The 20,905-nt window shown below is 39.3% G+C and overlaps 1 protein-coding gene across 1 annotated transcript in view; it reads right to left on the bottom strand.

Annotated features, from left to right (window-relative positions):
* MGMT (O-6-methylguanine-DNA methyltransferase) overlaps nucleotides 1-17,560 on the bottom strand; it is a 154,386-nt gene extending 136,826 nt beyond the window's left edge. The window contains exons 1-3 of the mRNA XM_068689253.1: nucleotides 17,538-17,560; nucleotides 16,749-16,792; nucleotides 3,067-3,206 (exon numbers count right to left, since the gene is read on the bottom strand). Coding sequence (XP_068545354.1) covers nucleotides 3,067-3,206; nucleotides 16,749-16,772 — 164 coding nt within the window. The 5' untranslated portion in view covers nucleotides 16,773-16,792; nucleotides 17,538-17,560. The remainder of the gene's footprint in view (nucleotides 1-3,066; nucleotides 3,207-16,748; nucleotides 16,793-17,537) is intronic.
* Nucleotides 17,561-20,905: the final 3,345 nt, after the last annotated feature.

The following is a 20,905-nucleotide window of genomic DNA, read 5'->3' as shown; positions in this document are numbered from 1 at the left end:
TATATGAAGCTTGAATGGAAATTCCTCCTCCCCAAACAGAAATCATTATGCCATTACATGCCTTGACTTTTAAACCCTGCTAGTTTCACAAGGAGCAGAATAACCTCAGGTTATTACAATTAGTTTCATCTCATTAATAGATCAATTTCTTTCAAGCATACTGAAAGCTGAATTTTACTTTGTTGCTTCTCCTTTTAGTCTACATTACAGTCTGTGTTCTTAAGTTTTAAGGAGAGCCATCACAGAATAGGTTGTAATCTCAGGTGATTAATTGCAGAGCATTTTACAAGCTGTAAAACAGAGGAAGATCTCCACAACCCGATTATGCCATTAACCAGGTGCTCTTATCAGATTTTTCTACAACTAGCAGGTTTGTCTGACAGATTGCAAGTCTTAAGTATTTATATATTTCAAAGGTTTACTTATTTTTGTTGTTAAAAAACCCTAAAATCTATATTGATTGTTACATGCAATTCTACATGAAAAGTCTCAGCAACTGTGGTGCTGAATACCAATATTTATTACTAGACTTGCGCTCATTATGGTTCTCTCTGACAGGGGTCCATTAAAATCAATTTTTATGTTTCTTATGTTTTTTTTTTTCTTACCCAATCTCCTTACCATGGTGTTTATTAGCCAGTTAGGAGAAACACTGGGCACTGCTTTGTTTTTATTTTATTCTGTCAAAAATAATGAGGCCAGGTTTAACAGCTATTCACTAGCGATGAGTAGAAGAGATTAAATGTTATACTTCAGCACAAACATTTACAGACAGCTTTAAAATTTTTAGAACTTTATCATCAGGTAAGACAAAAGAAAGTCCCACCTTCCACCCATTTTTCAGATTTAAGTTCCTAAAGTAATTGTAAGAATAACCTGCGTAGTGTTAACTACTGGATCACTCTCCAGTAATATTCCCTCTGCAATATAACAATTTTTGCAAAAAAAATCCTGCAAGCTGATAAGCTAAGTGTTATCAAGATGCTACTAAAGCCTCAACGCTTCTGGGAGACTGGGAAATTAAGTCAGCTCAGCACAGAAAAAAATGGATGCATCAAGATCAAACAAAAAATTAAAGAAAGAGGAAAAGAATCTAGGTTTCCTGACTTCTGCCTGAAGAACAAGGTCACGAGATCCTTCTTCAACCAACCAACCTGGCCATAGTACATGTCAGCAAGTGGCAAACCCTGCCACAATGGAATACAGAAGCTCTCTGTATACAATAAATAGATCTGGCCTTATAGCTAGACTTATTTAAGGATGGGAGTAACACACAGTTTGTAAGTAGCACCATCTTTCATTTGTGCAAAAATGGGTAAAAAAAAATGTAGTTTGGGGCACACAAGTGTATTTTTGTGGAGAATGGCTTGTGTCTGAAAGACCAATTTCTCTACTCTGTCCCCCCACCCCCACTTGCTCTAATAACATTCTATTGTCCCTGAAAACATTGTTCAAAAAAAAAGGTAGATGGCAAGTTACTAAGTAAAATATTTAAAAACTCAACATTAAAGATAGAAGTCATAACAATAGATCTTTGCTCTTACCTTTTGCTCTTACTTCTTACTAGTAAAACAATACTTCCCCACCTGCCTTCTTGGCCTTTACCAATTAATAGCCTTGAATTACTTTCTTCCAATAATGTAATTTCATGTCAAGCCTGTATTTGTTAATACCTCTAACTTCATGACTGTTTTTGTCTTCAGCTTTTGTTTTCATACAAAAGAAAACACAATTTCTTACATTCACCACCTTCCAGGGTATTTAGAGCTTCATCCTACTATTCCTCCACCCACTCACTGATGTCTTCTCTTCTCAAAGGTAAAGAGTCGTCACCTGCTTTAGTTGTGCTCCAGCCAGAAGCTGTTCTGTAGCAAAGGCAAACTTAAGCCTTATCCTAAATACTGTTTTACTTTCATTCCTCATCAGCAGAAATCCAATACCACAATCAGCGTATGAAGGAAACTGAAGCACTTATTTCCATATCACTGGAGTTGGCAAAACTGTCAAATCCAAGGGCTTGAAGGTTTTAGAATTAGAGGCAAAAACATATTTCAACCATACACATTATGCTTCATATTTGTGATTAATGTTATGCACACTTAAAAAATTGCAAGGGTAATAAAATTGAAAAAGGGAAAAGGAAAAATCCCACAAGTCAAAGGAAATTTTTAAAAAGAGAAAAGCAGAGAGGGAAAGGACAATATGGAGGGAAGAAAATGAAACCTGTTTGAGTCATATCAGAAAAACAAAACTAAACAAAACACTGTTGTAAGACTGTGGCAAAGGCTTCAACTTCATTACCAAAAAATGGCTGAGGAAACAAGCCTTCATAATTAATGTTAGTAGCTTTAATTTTGGCTGAGGATTTGGAAGAGAACTTTGGCGTCTAGCAATTTTGGCAAAGGAAAATCCATACCAGGAAAGAACATGACAAAGAAAAGAATTCGGTATTTCTTCTAAAAATATCAGCTTTTCGTCACAAATAAGGAAAAAAAAAATATACAGAAAAAAGGATCCAAACAGGACAGTACTTCAGTAGACTGAAAAGCATTTCCATCAACCATAAAAAGTACCAGTACCTCCTCAATCAGTCTTACCTTTGAGACACTACTTCCCCTATCATATATACCCTCTGAACTCCAGAAGACATTATAAATTATAAAAACAAACCAAAGATCTCATTAGTACTTTGCAGTAATGACTTATTCCAACCTAATTCTGCCTGTTGGAGTATATCTATCTATACAAAGCTTTACAAAACACACCGGGAAGTGTCACTTGTCAGTGGCAGATTCACAGGTATGTCCAAAATTATGGGGCAGGACATACATTCAAAACCTCTTTTAAGAATGCTTGTCTTTTAGGACATTTTTTTTAGCTAATATTAAAGATGTAGAGAATAGTGCATTCTGCCATTCCTTAAAGGTGCTCAGGGCTGCTTTGCCTCTCACAGGAGAAAGTGTGTTTTCGATACGACTGGTAGAAAGAAGCACACACAGACTCCTCTGGGCAATCTGTTTCCTCTGCTACACACTCAAACATAAGATCAATAGGACATGAACTTACCCATTTGGCAGCACACTCATTTTTGGAAGTTTTATTTCATGTAAGCCTGTTTCACACCCAGATATCTCCAGTTTTCCCACGGGGCTAAGCAGAACTGCATGCTTCTCCTTGCACTGAGATGCTCCCTCTTTGGAAGTTACCTGTTCATAAAAACAAACAACTCTAATTGTGTGCATTGTCACCAAGGGACACTCATCCCAATGTATTTTGTGTAGTTTTCAAAAATAATTTGAAAAAAAAACACACACACAAAACAGTATTTAAAGTCTCTTCAGCTGCGTCTTTTACTTCCAAAACTCTTAACTTCGAGCGAGCCATCCTGAAAAGTCAGCATCTAAATCAAAGTCTTAAAAAAAAAAAAGAAAAAGAAAAAAGAAATGTTAACAGAACAGTGACCTTCATAAAAATCATGAGTAATAGAAGTTTCATGGTTGGTTTATCAGCTAACATCCGATGTGAAGTGTTTTGACACTGATTTCAAAAGGGTTATTATGACAACAAAGCATATTCACCGCCTTACAGCAGCAATGTTATGCAAATAACTGCGGGAACGCAAATAGAATATGTCTGCTGGAAAAATGTATGAAAAAATCAATCATTCCGTAGCAACATTGTTTATTCCCATTGTTACCAGTCTGGTTTTACAGTTACTGATAGGATGTAGTTGGAAACCGATGCCACGCATTTCTCAATATTGTTCAAGACCCACAGTAACTTACACATCAAATTCATCTTGGCTTAACAGTCTGAATCAGTAGATATTGGAGTTGTATTTGAAGTTTGGTTTGTAAAATCGTTAGCAAAAAAACAGGACTGAAAATTTTCATTGAAAAGTCTCCCAGACACCAAACTTTTGGTTTGGATCACATCACAATGGGAATGGTGCAAGCAGGACAATGAAGACCTTTGCTCCAAAGAGCCAACACAAGATAACTTGATGAGCAAACATCTTGGTAACATCCTGGTCTGGAAGACCAAAATGGTTTCTTGTTTTTTAAAACCACTATGACCATATAGCTAATCAGCAATTTGCCTGATATCTGAATAATTGACTGTTTTTTGTAATACTCAGAAGCAGCACAGTCTCCAAAGACAACTACACACACTTATTTTGTGTGGTTTTGGTATTTTGACCAGTATTTGAACCATTTTTCAGTCTGACCCAAATCTCTCTGAAGTCTGCCTGACCTGTGACAAAGCTGCCTTCAAAAAATAAAAGACTGCCAGTTTTTAGAACCGAGCCTCCCAGATCAGAGCCAGCTAGCTGTTCGCATTTTCAAGTTCTGCTCCTCTGTCCCTTTTCCATTTTCTTGAAGAACTTTAAAAGAGTATTTCTTTTTTTTTTCCGAGGGATGAATTAGTATTAACACCAACTCACTGAACCTGAGCAGGGGCAGAAAGGCAGAGCACAGTTTTGCTGCACTGCAGGAGATGGGGCATCAGGGACCGTACCCCAGGAGGGGCAGTTTGGAGCTGCTGAACTCCTGCTGGAGCCTCTGCAGATGAGGGAGAGGGTACCAGGGAGCAGGTCCCCAACACCCCTCACTCTTGATCATGGAGGGAACATGCCTTGCAGTGAGGAGGAAGATGCTGAAAGCCTGATGGAAGTCTCAGGTAAGAGCAGAAGTGCCTAAGAAACCAGGACACTGAGTTAAGAGCACAGTCACAGAACGGAGGAGCATCGTGAGCCAGGCAGATCTGTGCATCTGACTTACAGCTGATCACTGTCCACAGTTGTACAATACTATTTATTTATTTTTTTTCCAAATGAGAGAAATTATTTTGAAATCCTGTTTTTCAAGTGCTATGAAATGAAGTCAAACCTGTGATTAAAATACACATCAGTGGAGAGGGAAGGAAAAAAATCAAGTAGACAGTTTTGCCCACCAGAGCAAAAGTAAATCAAAGTAAGCTTATCCTTGAACTTATGAAGCAAATTCGGGAAGAACTTAAGCAATTCTTCAGCTACAGACATGCTGAAAAAAGCTCAAATTTACTCTTAGCTTAGAAAATTTCTGCACAGTAAACCATATCTGAATAATTATGGGTTCTCAGTGGTTCATTTGACTGCAATCCAAATCAGCTTTTTGCTAAATAAGCAAATGTTTGCTAATGGTACAAAGAAAGTCACCTTTTCAACAAACTTCTTCCCTACTCCTTCTCCTTGCTCAAGGAGAGGAAATGGGTGATTTTTTTCAGAGCAGCATGTCACTGCAGAAATGTTAGTTTTTTTAAAAAAAAAAAAGAAAGCAACATACAAGTTCACATATTTGGAAAAAAACAGTACACATTCTTCATTTTTATTTGTGTGACAGCCCTAAACTAGATGCACTGAACCTCATACCATGTATTCTGTGAATATAACAACTTAGTTATATGAAGACAGCTTTTTCATTATAACAAAACACAGGATGCAGCATGTAACAGAACACTATAAATAACCCTGTAAGTTAACACCAAGCCGAAGCCAGCTTTGTAGATGAAAACCTTGAGCAATCACTAGTATGTTCAGTCTTGATTATCAGATGCACTGGGCAGCAATATTAAAAGTTTTGTTTTTATAAAAAACAAAATTGCATGACACATCCACATACATATGCAGTTGGGTTGGGAGCTTCAAACATGAAGGTCAGTGTCCATATGTACAATACACCATCCTCTGTCCAGACATTAATGCACCTTTTCACTATTTACTTGTAGCTACTTAGATATGCCAGCGAAGATCGAGGTAATGATACACTACTGCAGGCAGTGATATTTTAAAATAAAGTGACATCTTAATCAAGATTTAAATTTGTTACAAGTTTTCAGATACAGAATAAAATAAAATAAAATAATAATAATAATAATAATAATAATAATAATAATAATAATAAAACCAACAGACTTTAAACTTGACCAGCTGAAATTACCAAATACTTAGCCATCATTTGCTGCAGGCAGCTGGATGCTGAAACTTGCTTTACCCATATTGATCTGCTGAAGGCACAGTTTGCCTAACCCTGTTTTCCCTCTTGTGCCCTCGTTAAAGCAGTGAGAACTAGAAACGAATGACTGCTTAAAGCAGAAATGTAATAAACCCAAATAAACTGCTTTCTGCCTTTCTTCTCAAGTTTATGTAAACAAATAATTTGAGCAACTTGGATGAGGTAGAGCGTGAATTCCACCTTCTCTCTCCCTTTCCACTATAATAGCTACAAATTTGTGTCCAACTATCTCAGAATTTTAAAGTTTATTAGGTAAAAAAAAAAAAGCAAAAGAAAACAAAGAGAGTAAAACAGGACTTTTACAGAAAGTACCCTGTAAGCCTCAGGGTCTTGCTGCACAAAACCCCGAAGTACAGCATATGTGAGTTTGCCCCTCAGACAGCTAAATGCTCCATACAGAACTGGAAGACCACTGCTAGCCAGCAGAATGAAGTGCTTTTTGTCTTTAATAACAGATGAGTATCAAAAGGTTGTCATAGTAGGAGATTTATCAGGGAGAATATTAGCATGATTTATGAGTTAATGTCCTATACAGAGGAGCCTCATTTTCCAGGCGTGCTCCCGTGACTTGGAAGTGGCACGTGCCTCGGTGTTGCTGCACTGCTCCAAAGGGCTCCACGTTACACGTCAGCTCCACGAACACCACTAGGAAACAGAGATGTGCCACTGGAATTGCTTTTCTAAGGTTCAGATGCAAGGGATTCCAACCAGCAGCGAGTTTTATCTCCTAAACTAGGTGCCGTGAACCCAAAAGCGAGCATTAGCTTGATGACTTGCCCATAAAAATCTTCACCTCTCACACCTTCCGCAGTAATTCAGTTTAACAGTCTGGCTGCAGCCAAGGTTTTCAGTACTAAAACATACCTTCAATTTGATTAAATACAGATTTTATTTAAATTTGCATTAATGGTCTTTCACATTACAGTAAATAATTCAAAGTTATTTTCTACATTCAACTGTTCCTAAAAACCAGAAATTCCATCGTGGTCTACAGGCTGAGAACCAGAATCCAGCTCCTGTCTATAATGGGGAATGGATACATGGAAAAAATGCACAGAGCAATCTTGAGGATCAAGGAGGTTCACAAAGACTGTCGCAGAGCATTTCCATGCTTCCTGTTCTCTCAAGAGGTTTGTGTTTTCCGGAAGACGAGTCAAGAGAGCAAAGCTCACGGCATTTCCTGCACTTCAGCACTGTGCCCCAACTTACCATTACTGAAGGAGAAGAAGAATGCGAAGTATATTCATGAATGTACATTCCACCTTTTCCCATATTCTCCTCTTAAAGACCCCCCCAGTACATGCATGCAGTGCTAAAACCCTGGAGAACACAAATTTTCACTGGAAAAATTCAATTGTGTTCTCACAGCACTGCCCCAGGTGGAAGGCACCAGCTCTGCCCTGGGCTGTGCTCACAGCCACCACGAGCATTCAGCCTTTGGGACATCAGACTCATCTTATAGCAAGGTCTGGCTGAAGGCTTCTCTTCAAGAAGCCAAAGATGACACTTTTTCACGCCTGTTCCTCTCAATGTTATCAGGCAGGTGAATCCTTCCCATTAGGAAGCAGCCAGAGCAGTGTCTCTGACCTAAACCCATCTGATTTTGCTATTTACTGCACTCTGCTTTAGCAAGAATTTATTGGATTTAAAAGACTTTTTCCATCAGGCTATAGCATGTCTGAACTTGAAATGGAAACCCTCATGATATTTTTTTTCATTCTAATATTTCCAAGAATCAAAATAAAACTGTTCTCACAACTGCTAGATCTAAAGCAATGTGTCCTCATACACACCACAATTTTATCTAATTGTTTAAACCAAGAGTACCAGGGCATTGATCAGTGAGATACCACAGTCACCTCCGAGAAATAAATGTGTCTCTTGATCTTTTCAGATAAACCAAGGTACATGTATTAACTGTTTAGCCAAACTACCTGATAACATAAATAGAAGCAACAGGGAAAAGCTGCATTAAAAATATTTCCCCGATTTCACTAGTCATTTCCCAAACACGGAGATCATTGTGTTTCTACCACTTCTAGAATAGCCACCACGGCACCTTTGAAAATTCCCTACCCAGTTCATCCACAGCAAAGTCACAGTTATTTACAAAGAGCCCACGGAGATGTCAAACTGGTTTCTTATGCTGGGCTAGCATGTAACTACATCCTTCTAAAATTAAAGATAATTGTCAGCTGCTATTGTCCAAAAGGATCCTGAATAATGCTGTACCTGCTGGTAGCACAAATCATCAGTATTCTTAGAATAAAAGCTGAATTTCTGGACTTATTATCCAAAAAGACCAAATCAGTTTGACAAAACTTCTGCTTGGACCTCGATGCTAGTCCATCCCTCTCAATGTGTAATGCAGTACAAATATATCCAAAGGAAAAACCACTTCAATAGTCTAACTTATGTGCATTTGAAGCTAGCATGTAAGTTATAAATCCTAAGCACCGGCGTTGTTTCTCTGACGCCACATAATATCAGTGACTTGCCAAAACTACACCACGAATTTGTTGGGTTTGAGAGGATGATCAATAAATGCCAGGAAAGTTGCTTCTTCATCCTAATTACAGGAAAGAAATACCAGTCCTCAAGTATTAAATGTGTCTTTCTTTTGAGTATTGTAGTGTTCTCAAACCTGCTTTTTATTGATTTGAGTTCTGAATTAAAATTCAGTGAAAGCTTGAAATATTGGATTTGAACTTCAGGCGTATACTTCACATGTACCTGTAATGGTCTGGCAATTTGCTACTTCATTTCAGTCATGTTGCTACAGTCATTCTTCCTGATCCAGTAAGTTTACATCCTTCTCATAACAAAACCCTTATTAAATCACATCAGTGGTATTCACATCAGTGGTATTTGTCAAGGCAAAACCAACCAGGGGCTGCCATAAGAAATAAGAACTTGGGAAGTGTCTGTCTCCATCATCACCACCTCCCTGGCTATAAGGTCACCAGGACAGAGGAGAGCTGACCACTTACAAACACCTCGTCCATCCTGAAGCGTAGAGGTGAGTGTATCACCTACGTAATAAGGCAGCAGCAGTGGCGAGCCTTTCAGTTAGGAGGTTGCCTGTGCAGTTGTACCCTTAGCTGAGATTTTGGAAACTGCTATTGCTGGTCCACGCTGAGACAACTAAGTGAACAGAAAAAAAAGGAGTCATTAAAATCTGCTGTGAACATTGTAAATACAATGCCATGAAGTTATAACTTAGAAACACAACCTCTAACATTGCTTTCAAAAGCATTTTAATTGCACCCAGCTTCTGCCCCCACCGCCAGGGCGACCGAGCCCACTAGCAAGGCTGACCACGGCACCCTGTTTGGCACGGGTGCCGGTGAGCCTGCGCATGGCAGTGGTCCACTCACACAAGGTCTCCATTGAATTATAGTTCTCTAAACATCTCCTTAATAGTTTAAAACTTCCTGTATTTGTTTTACTGGTTTCTGCCTGTTTATTTAAAAGGAAATAATCCATTGTATGTCAAGAATATGGGAAAAGTTATATTAATAGTAAAGGCAATGCGCTTTTGCACATATAGTTCAGCGTGGAAAGCAATTTTCCAAGCTTGTGCAGGCAGTCTTAAATGAGAAAGCCACTTCTATACATGGAATGTTTTAAGCCAACAAACATTTAAGGACTGGGAAGAAAACAGAGGATGCATGCAATGCACATGCCATCACAATACAAGGTGAAAATGCCCACTCCTGTATCTGTCTGCAGTGAGCATCTGTATTTTTGCCAGCCAAATGAACAGAATTTATGTGACTCTTGGTACTTTTGCTTACTATGCAACGTTTGATTTCTTCCAAAGAAAATCCAAACTTCTCTAAAAGCGGTTTCTTCTCATGAACAAGTCCAACAATTTCCAGCTGAACATAACGTAGCAAACGCTAAAGCTGTACAGATGCCTGATCCAAAGAGGTCCCTGCAAGTCTGACACCTTAAATTATACTGCTGAGGCTGTGAGAAAGGTGTCCTGGAACTCATGGCAGGATTTCTCCTTGCCTACTATAAAACAAGAAGGTTGCACCGTCCCCTGCAGCCAAAACATGTTCTTTTTTTTTTTTTTTTTAATATTTCTTTATTCTTTAAAATTTTTAATTTTTTTTTACACCATTTTAGTGTTCCAACATCCACAGTGTTTCTCTCCGTGGCATCTCAGCACACATCTATATGTGCTACCACAGCATAACTAGGGAAAAGGACAAAGCTTCTCCTACTGCCTGCCATGGCTAACCATGACAGGGACAAGTTAGCCACAGTTTCATGATATTTTTTTATAAATGGAGATTCATGCTTTAATATCAAATACATAAATTCATTTATTCAAGATACGTTTTGCAGATAGGTGAAATAAAAAAAGATAAACCAGGTCAGCAAAGGCACATTATTATAGGGACTTCAGTTTCAGTGACAACAAAAAATTTGGCTGTACAAATTAATTGTCTCCTATTCACATGCTAAAATGCAACTCTTCAAGGAACACCTTTAAAGTGAACAGACCCTACTTAATGCTTATTAAACCATGTAAACACTCAGAACAGTTTCCATATCAAAAACAAACAAACAAACAAAAAAAAAAACACAAAAAAAACCACTCCGAAATATGGGAAGTTTTCTCTTCACATATTAAAACATTCAGCAGTGATACTCCATATTTTCTTGTTTTTAAGATGCAATATAGCAGTTTAAAAAGGTGAGTTACCTTTGATATAAAATGCAAGTCATATTGGATCAGGTTAATGTGAAATACTTTCCATCACCACCCATATGGACACAGACCACTATAAATGTACACACTATTTGCAATTCTTCTTCCTCTAGCATTCAAAGCAAACTTTTGGCTTGCTAGAATAAATATTAGGTCCATATATTTTTGTCCTTGCTGCAACAGTAATAAACACCTCCACAGATGAACAGGACTGCGATCCAGATAAGGCTTTTAAACAAAAGCTGCACTGAAATATACTGCTTTAGATGATGTGCACATTTTCTCGTGCCATGTGAAGCGCTGCCAAATTGGCCATTTTCTGGGGTAAAGCAGATCCCAACCTTCCAGTAGCCTTTTGTTGGAAACCTGTTGTGTGCCTTTCTGGATAGCTGTAGCAGCTAACAGCATTGCTTCTGTCATCCGCAACACCTAAATATTTAAGCAATTCCTCAAAAAGAGGATTCATCAACCCCATCACATCCCCTACCGACATCCTGCCATCGTGGCCATGCCCGACCAGAGCAGCAGCTCGCCAGGACCAAATTTGCAAGCACTGCACAAGTGCCATAGCACAGGGCAGCAGCTGGGGGCTTCCCAAGACCCCCGCCGTGCTCTTTGGTGTCAACCACTGATCTCTGCACAATTTTAACCTATTAAAACAGAGTTCAAACATACAGCTCTCATATTATGAAATACAGTAGCCTGGACACTCTCCAGTGCCTTACTAAAACAGGCAGAGGTTCTCTAAGCAAACCCAACCCTGTTCAGAGGTGTGAAAACCAAACCTGTTCTCATTTCCTGGCTGAGGGACATCTGAAAAGGAAATGCTAGTCAGCCTAATCAAATCCAGGGTTAGTTTAGGGTGATGTAACAAGTTCTTTACCTTCCAGAGAACCAATCCCGTAAAAAAATATTAAGGTACTGAGTTAAACTGCACAGTTTGACTTTATACAAGCCTATATTTAGTAGTGGCACAGTAGCCACTAAAAAATCACCCCTGACGAAGTGAATCACTCTTGACTTATTAGAAAACGTGCTGCACACAAGCCCCTGACAAAGCAGAGGGAAACACATTCGTGTGCCCAGACAGCAACGTTTGCTTCCTACAGCATTTAAAAAGTATTCGACAAGAGCAAACACATAATTCTTTATTAAACAATCAAAGGCAACAAGAGCAAATTTCTGTTGTCCCATCGTATTATATTACTAATCCTCTTTGGATGGCAATCAAAAGACCCCGAAATGCCAAGCTATAAAAGTGCATTTCCAAGCAGCAGTAGCCTCTGGCTCTTTGGCTAAGTCTTCAGTCGGCTGTTTTGGCAGAGAGGAGTTACACTGGTTTGTCAAATGGCAAGTTCCCAGTGTACTTACCATGGCTACCTCAGACATCTTTATTTTACTTAAAGGATGATATTTTAATTGCAATAGAATTAATTCCTCTCCTTTAGAAGAGGCAGGTGGGTCATTGCTATCGTGTTCCAGGCAACGTTCAGTTAGCACATTTTTCTACTTCATCTATTGTTCGCATGCCAAGCTGTGAGACATTAGTATCAGGAGATACTTAAACACAAGACCTTAATGGACTGTTTAAACAGGAATTCGGCTGTACTATTTCCTACAAGTATGTACTGAAGCCTTTTCCTGAATCTCTCCCCCCTGAAAGTAAACAAGCACTTTCTGTATCCTCCCCTAGCTCTTACTTATGTAAGAAACTTCAGTGCTACGAATGTGCAGCAGCCACTGCTGCGATAATGCAGTTTAAAACACATGTGCTATAGAATATTTATGTCATTTTATATTAGTAGCATGAAGCTAAGATGAATATTTTGAAAATAAGTCAGATTTCTACATGCAGTATTCAAATCCAAAAGCATGATGTTAGTAAACGATACACATCAGAAGTTACAGTGGGTTGACATCCAGGTTTCAAGCTTGAGTCATGACAACCCCAAGCATCTCTGTACCTAGAAAGAAAATGGAAATAAACAACCTGCCTTAAGTTTGGAGGCTCCCAGCTACTTTAGGAAATGTTTTTGAAATGGTGGGTGGTGAGATATTACAATGAACCGGAGTAGAAGTGGACAAGAAATGGAGTGGCAGGAAAATGGGGAAAAAAAAAAAAAAAAAAAGAAAGACAGCTCAGGGCAAGATATTTCAGCAATAAGCAAACTACACCACAAATAGCAAAGACAGAAGCCATAATTGTATACATTCCTGGTGGTGTGATAGGACCTGTAAATCCCACCAGCAATCCCTTTGTAAGCCACACTACTCGCTGTATCTGCCATGGGATGTGGAAGCATGTTGTTATTCTTACCATACTGATGACCTACAGATGGATTAAGCCCCTCTTATTTTTAGATTGGGAATCACATGCCAGAAGATTCAATTAGAAGCACTGGGCAATGCACTACAAGCAAAGTTATACTTCGTTCAGTTGTTCACTGTTTTAACATGCAATCACATGGCATAAACCACTAAAAATAAAGGAATCTGTTGCCAAACAGGTGAAGAAATAAATATCATAATAAAACATCAAAGATGAAGAATATGGTCTCTAAAATTAGAAGGTCTCCACAACTGATCCCTAGATGCTACTGGTTTGAGTTTTTAAGAATCACAGAATCACAGAATTTCTAGGTTGGAAGAGACCTCAAGATCATCGAGTCCAACCTTTGACCTAACACTAACAGTCCCCACTAAACCATATCCCTAACACACAAAGGAGAACTAGACATCATGCAGTTCTCTGGATTTTGCAGAAGTGTTCATCGATTAAAAAATAAGAAACTCAATATATTAGTCAACATTTTACAATCTATTCTGTAATTACCAAAGTACTGAGGGTACAAGTGTCTCTGTGTGCTCTTTTTAATAAGAGGTGGTCATACTTTGAGACATTAAAGAAATACAAAATTTAGCTAATAAAATTAGCACCCGATCTATATGCATGCATACACACAGAACGACCAAGTGCACTCCTGTTACATGGTTCAGCTGTGTATGTAAATATAAGGCAGCTACGCTAATACAAGGAAAAGAGATGAAAGTTTAATCAAATGAGACCTGTATCAGGTTCATCGGAATTGAAAATGGACTAAAAAATGAAAAAATCTAGCACAAGAATGACTTTAATATAAGGTAACATTTCAAATTTTTATCACCTAAACCCACAAAATTCTTGATCCGCTCCTTCTTGCGTTCTCTGCAGAGCTGAAGTCAGGACCAGCTAAATAAAAGATAATGCAACTAGGCATAACACAATAAAAGATATTACCTTCACAATGCATTATTGCTGCCAATTATAAGAATCACTTCAACTTAATTTCAAAGGCACAATCACCCTCAACTGTAACAGTCTCTTTTTTAAATTTCAAACTGTATTACATTAAGGCAATAACTCACCTTCCAGCTATAATATCAGTCTCCCTTATTGCAAAAATACATTTCATAAATACTTCTCATCGACAAGTCAAGCTAATTCAGGTTAATTTTATTGTATTTTGGTGCTATCTCACATTCGTGTGCAATTACCTTTATCATTTTATTGCCATGCCAGAGAGTAATCAGAACAATTATTTGAAAAAAGGAGGTGTATAAATTCTAAATCACACTTGCTGGCATTTTTGATAAAATAGCAGCTTTATCTCAGAAAGTGGCAGGGACATCGGATAAATCATGCATCAGTCAAGTGTAGCTGACCCCCAAGTGCATTGCACAATATCAGGAGTGCTTCAAAAGAAACTTTCCTACATAATCCATCATTCTTTATAATACCAAAATAGCTATACCTGAAAAGCAGGAGCTAGAGAATAATAACAGAATAAATCCAGGCAATATGAACAAAACCATTAATAGTGCTCCTTTTTAGGCTAAAGGAGAGTCAGAAATCTGAATTGTGTTGAAGAAAAGAATTTCATTGGAATTTTTAAAGTGAGTAGAACAGCTTGAAGCATAAATGAAGCAGTGATCTGTGTATTAAGAATTCACTAAAAATACAAATACATGTACAGAAAAATATATACACACAAAAGACAGGTGTCAAAAAAACTCATACGAAAATACAGCATTATAGTCTTGTCATACAAAGTCTGAATTTTCCTGTCATTACCAATTTCAGTTTGATTCAGGACAAGTGTTTCACTATATTGAGAACAGAGAACAAAGCATTACAGTTAGTAAAAGAATTTGTTTATCAAGTTTAAATGTAATAACTACAAAATATCCAGAGAACTGAACTACATTTAGAATTAAATCTCATGAAATAGAAAAAAAAGCCACATTGTCATAAAAATACCATAAAACCCCCAAATTCCTAAACATACATTCTGATGTATGCACATAACTATGGTCACATCTCAGCCTCTTCCTCAAGCCCAACATACATCCTTGGTCACCTCAACACAGCTACAGAATCAGGGCTCAAGCGAGAGACAAAACCAGCAGCTGTGGAGAACGTCCACATCTGGCTGCTTCCAGAAACCATTTTTCAGCACCCTGCTTAAAACTGGTCAGCACATTATGTCAGTGATTATTGATTTCTGCAAAACACACGAGCTGGGTATGTATTGTGTCACACCAACGTGTGGCTGTGCTCACTGTAAAACTGTAAACACTATAATATCTATTTATAATACACTATAAATATCACTATTCTAAGGAAACCTGAGCTCCATTACATATATTAATATGCATCCAGAATGGGAAGGGGGGAACAGCAGCAAAGATTCGAGGAGCAGTGGCTACGTGTGCACTCCTCCTGCGGTCCCCATTGTAGATGGGGCTGCGAGAGTTCACATTTTACCTTAAACCTTCTGCCTTTCCACATATCAAAAAGGGAAAGCTCCCCTCACAGCTAACACTGCACCTTTCAACTAGAAGTGAGAGTGGGAGAAATGAAAAGGTTAGATAATAAATTATTAGTTTCATGTCACTTGCCAGCTATATCACACCTAGCTTTGAATGAGAGGGAACTAGCAGCTCTTCCACATGTGCCTGGTTGTTCACAAGATATTCAAGTATTTCTCTGCAATTATTCAAGGTACCTGCTATAAAATGTTTGCAACTAGAAGGTACATAGCACAAATACAAGCACAGAGAAGACTGTTAAAAAGAAAAAGTGAAACAATAATTTATTTCCCCACAATAATTTAATTTCTCCCTCAACCATTCTATTAAAAAAAAATCCTTTAGGGAAAAGAGAAAGAAAATCTTCTACAAATGAATGAAAAGACAAAATATGCCAAAATACTGCTTTTCTAAGCCACATTATGTTACACGAAGCAGATTAAAAACACAAGAGATACCACTATTAAGACATTTTTAATAGTGATAGAAGTTGCCAGCAGGAATAGTTAGACATGCAAGTTTGATTGTACTAAAAATACTTTCCTAGAAGAGCATTACTAATGTTACAAAAGTAGCTATTCCACAGGAAAAAAAAAAAAAAAAAAGTATTAGTATTTTCAAAGTTCATTTCAATTATTTGAAGACTATGGCTATTGAGTATAAATTTGTTGGTGCCTGTCTTTCAGTAAGTAAAATCATTCTGAATTTCTTGATAAACAGCCATACACTCTTATTTTACTACAAACAGTTATTTCCCTACATGTACCTCACCGAAGCATTAAGCCCCCAAATTAAGCATGCATTTATTTTTCATATTTTTCATAAATGAAATTTCTATTAGGAAATGGAAGCAAACAGCTAACTTGAAACTGAAATTGTAGCATTGTCCTATTAGTTTCCGCTCTGTGGAAGATAGATACGTGATGAGGAAAGGTCCACTGATGCCTGTTACCAACCATGACAGAGCTACAGAGATTTACAATGCAGCATCAATCTTGTCAACTGAATCCTTAATACTGACTGCTGGACACTGGGGAAAAAACAAACTATGTTACGTGAACTCTTTTGTAATGCTGGACTCCTAATGTACACCTAAACGCAAGGCTATTTTACCAGAAACTTACTTTTGGAACACGCCTCGATGCCATACTAGATGAAAGATCTCTATCTGTAAGGAAAAAAAAAAAATTTCAGTTAGATTGAAATTTAATTTGAATACTAAGGAAGACTAGCACGTCAATTTGATCATTTTTCTTATAACTAGTTTTGTATCAGTTTTTTAACTAGGCTCTATTTTTTCAGTATAAATAATATCAAAAGGAAGTAAGCTTTTTTTTTTTTTTTCCCCAAACAACCAGGAATGTTAATGTTCTTTAGGTCAGCTTTGCTTGTTAAGAGTCAAAATCGACAGATGACACACTGAAGACTTCTTTCAATAACAAGCACTACAAAACTTTGATCTTTCAAATAAGAACGCTCTCTAAGACTCACTATTAATTTAAGAAATTCTTGTACTGGCAGTAATGCACTTCTGAGTTATTTAGTGAAATAAACAACCTTTTATATTGTAGGAAATGACACGTTTTAAGAAATGAAAGCAAACAACTTACATACTTATATTCTGGGTTTGAAAGTACAGTTTGCAAAACACTAAGAAGTACATAAGAAATGTTAACTTCAATTATTAGCACTGGAGTATGAAATAGCAAAATCATTTATACACCACAAAAACAACAACAAAGAGCTTTTCTTTGAAATAAAAGAAATTCTTATTTCCTTGGCATTTAGTTTTTCTCCTTTATTTTCTTTTCAGTGCTATTTAGTTAGGATCACTGTATCTCTGCAAAGATTTGCAGTAAGCATTACGTTTTTGAAAAGCAAGGAGACTGCCAAAGCTCAGAGTCCTGACTTACAGACAGAGTTCAAAGGGAACTCCTCCACTTCAGGCAGGGAACTCAATACAGGACCGGGATTAACTGTACCTGCCCATGACAAACAAAGACGTGACACCGATGGCTGAGGCTTTCCGAGCACTTTGAAGCATTCCAAGCCTCAGCGTCCACGACAGGAACGAACTTACAGCCCCCTCCAGACTACTTACAAGAAAACTGTAATACCTAATCTTAACGCTACATCTTAATTATTTTAAAAGTTTAAAATTAAGATCCCAGATTATATTTTAAATATACTAAAAATCACAGCCTTGCAAGGTAGGGATTGTAAAGATCACTAATTCCATGTCTAACTGTGAATCAGTCAGGCAGGCAAGCAATCTACTAATATTACTTAAGGCATCTGGGATAGAGCTAACAATAAAATAGCAATTTATTTCTATTGTCAGTCCCAAACTCGAACCTTCAAAGGACAAAGCAACACTCAACTTTTTCAGATTTTCCTGAAGGGTGAAGCTAGAAAATTAGCCTCGAAAAGCAGATTTACCCAGAAACTGTTCTCTAATCTGGCTCAAAGTACCAAGAGCAGCAGTGTGTGAATCCAGCAAAGGAAGCCAGCCTCACACAGAGACACCACGACTTTCTGGCCGTCTGTCCTCCTGGCGTTCTCCTGGACACGGGAGTCCTGCCGGCGCTGCAGCACCCTGGGGACAGCACTGCTGCTCTGCGGCATTGCATTGCCAGTCCTCTCCCTGAATAGCTGACCAAGAGCATCAGGCTGAGAGTTTACCAAATCCCTTCTGATTCCTGCTGGTAACAACCCAGGGACTCAATTCAGCTAAAAAAAACACACTGCAATTTGGAGTTATTCATCCCGAGATAAATCTCCCAACACCGCATTCTTCCTACAAATTAAGCCAAATGTGATGTTTGGAGCGTATCAACCCAAATGCTGTCATCTGAAGTAAAAAATTGGCAGGGATGGCCAAGCACAGAGACCAGCCTGGGGGCTACGCCGTGTCAATCGGAGCACGGGGCATAAAACAGGCCTCGGTTAGAAGCATGCAGCCCCTCCACTGAGCCTCGCATTCAGGACAGGTAACCCCCTGGGACCTTCCTGAACCTCACAAGAAAGCCAGGGAGCAGAGGAGCTGCCGAGATGGCCAGGTCTGGGCTAGAAGCACCCTGTGGTGCCAGCAGCCTGCCCCTGGGCCCCAATACCAAGGCATGGAGGCTGGCCACCTGAGGGAGGCTTCAAGCCGCCTCAGCAGGAGCGGGGAGCCCCATGTCTTCCTCTAAAACACCAGCCTCCACACCTCAGTAAGGTCTGGACATATTTGTACCCTGCACTTTTGCTTTGCTTGCACCAAATGTTAAATAATTACCGTTTAACAGTTACTTAAGCATCACATACACCCCGTGCTAGCCTCCTGTGGAGCTGCACATTTCAGAGCAGCCCAGCAGTCAGAAGGCATGCAGTCATTCATTCATTTATTCCTCCGATACCAGGGAAGGACGGCTGGAGCCCCAGATTACAAATCATCACAAAAAGTAAGAGGGAAAGATAACGAGGGAAAGGGGACAGGCTGCAGAAGTACAGACAGATCCTCTTTGCCTCAACACATTTTGGGGAACCCCACAATTTTTCACTGACTTTTTTTTTTTTCTTTTGAAAAATCAAGATGCTTCAATCCATCTGAAAGTAATGTGAGGAACTCCCAAAGATGCGTTTTACCATTTTACGTGATGGAAAAGCAGGAAAATTTGGAGCTAACCCCAAACCTAAATACTGATCTCTTCTGAAACTCCCTCAAAGATGATTATAGGTTTTCTTCCTCACCCCACAGCAAGGAAGTGAGGCTGGGAGCATTGCACTGCACTCTGCAAAGCACTTCTTACACCACCTGGTTATGTGCTACATGTAGGAAATAATGCTTGTAAAGCAACTGCAAGGTAAACACTCCAGTGTGAGTCTGAATAAAACTAATGCATCAGGCAGCACCCGAACAAAAATAATCAGTAACTGAGAGGCAATGACATCAAGTGCGAGCTCTCATCTATAAATCACAAAACGCTAGGGTATCAAAATTATCCTTCAGCTAGTTTAACTTCTGAATCGTGTTAGGGACATAACAAGCACCAGAACACCCAATTATTTCGCCAGGCTAGTGTGGAATATTTGCACACCAAGACAGGCCTCGTCCTCGCCGACTGCTCTGCCGCCAGCCATGCTCCCCCTAGGCCAGAGCGCTGCCCCCTCCCCGGCGGTCCCAAAAATGGTATTTTGACCTGCTGCATCTGAGAATAAAAAGCTTGAAGGACATGGATCCATCCACCAGGCCTCACCTGAGCGCCCTACAAGCACCACAACCACCCGCGTCCTGCTGAGAAGTTGAGAAGCAGGCGAGGCACTGGGGGAAGGCTGGAAAAACCCTGAGCCCCTGGGGAGGTGGGTGGCTGAGAAGGACAAATGAACCAATTAAGCAAGAAGAAGCTGCACGGTGCCTAAGGAGGGCCGGTGATTGATTACTGTTCATGGCCTCTTTCTGCCCCAGGTTGCGCTGTGCAAGTGTCTGCTTGTCCAGGATGGTTCCTTCTGCTGACAGGTGGCTGGGGCTAACACAGCTGTAACGCAAAAGACATGGTGATCACGAAGAAGGCCTGCAGCCACCGAGGGGAAAACCACACAAGACCATTCCTAAACTTCACAAGGCTGGGGAAGTTCAAAACATCACTCCAAAATGTATCTCGCCAACCCTGCAAAGATGCTGTCTTTGGTACAAGAGGCCGAGCAATGCACTAACATCTTTTCAAATTTAGTTGAAGGCACCCCTGAGGCTGATTCCAAGGCAATGAAGCTGGTACGTCTTCTGAACAGCACAGGAATAACTTTTCAAATTCAACTACAACACCCTATCCTGGCTCACGTACCAAAAAATCATATGCCAGAATCACTGAACTTGCCTTGAAGACAGGACCCATACTGTCATCCACCACTCCACCAATGTGGTAATCTCCTCCTACATCCACAGATGAACTGAAGGGATCGATTCATGAGCAGAAGTGAAGAAAGGCAAAATTTGTCCCCATCCCCACTGGCTAGCTCAGAGCTGCCTGACTGGGACCAACGAGCTCCTCCTTCATACCCCCTTGGCCTTTTGGTTGGGAAATGCCCAAATTTTCCAGAACTTCTGTTCCCACAAGGCTGTAGCCACACTGACAAGCAGCAGCAGGATGTTCCTGAGCCACCGGGAAGACAAACAAATGTCTTCAGGTGCTGGTATGAGCTCCTCCATGGGAGGAAGTGACATGGTACAGGGAGTCAATATATTGTAGACCCACAGTGCAAGCATCCCACACCTTGAAATCCATTAACAGAAATGTAAAGA

This window comes from Anas acuta, chromosome 7, assembly GCF_963932015.1.
Source record: "Anas acuta chromosome 7, bAnaAcu1.1, whole genome shotgun sequence".
NCBI lineage: Eukaryota > Metazoa > Chordata > Aves > Anseriformes > Anatidae > Anas > Anas acuta.
Note: the sequence above shows the minus strand (reverse complement) of the source record. Positions and strands in the feature narration are given on the sequence as shown.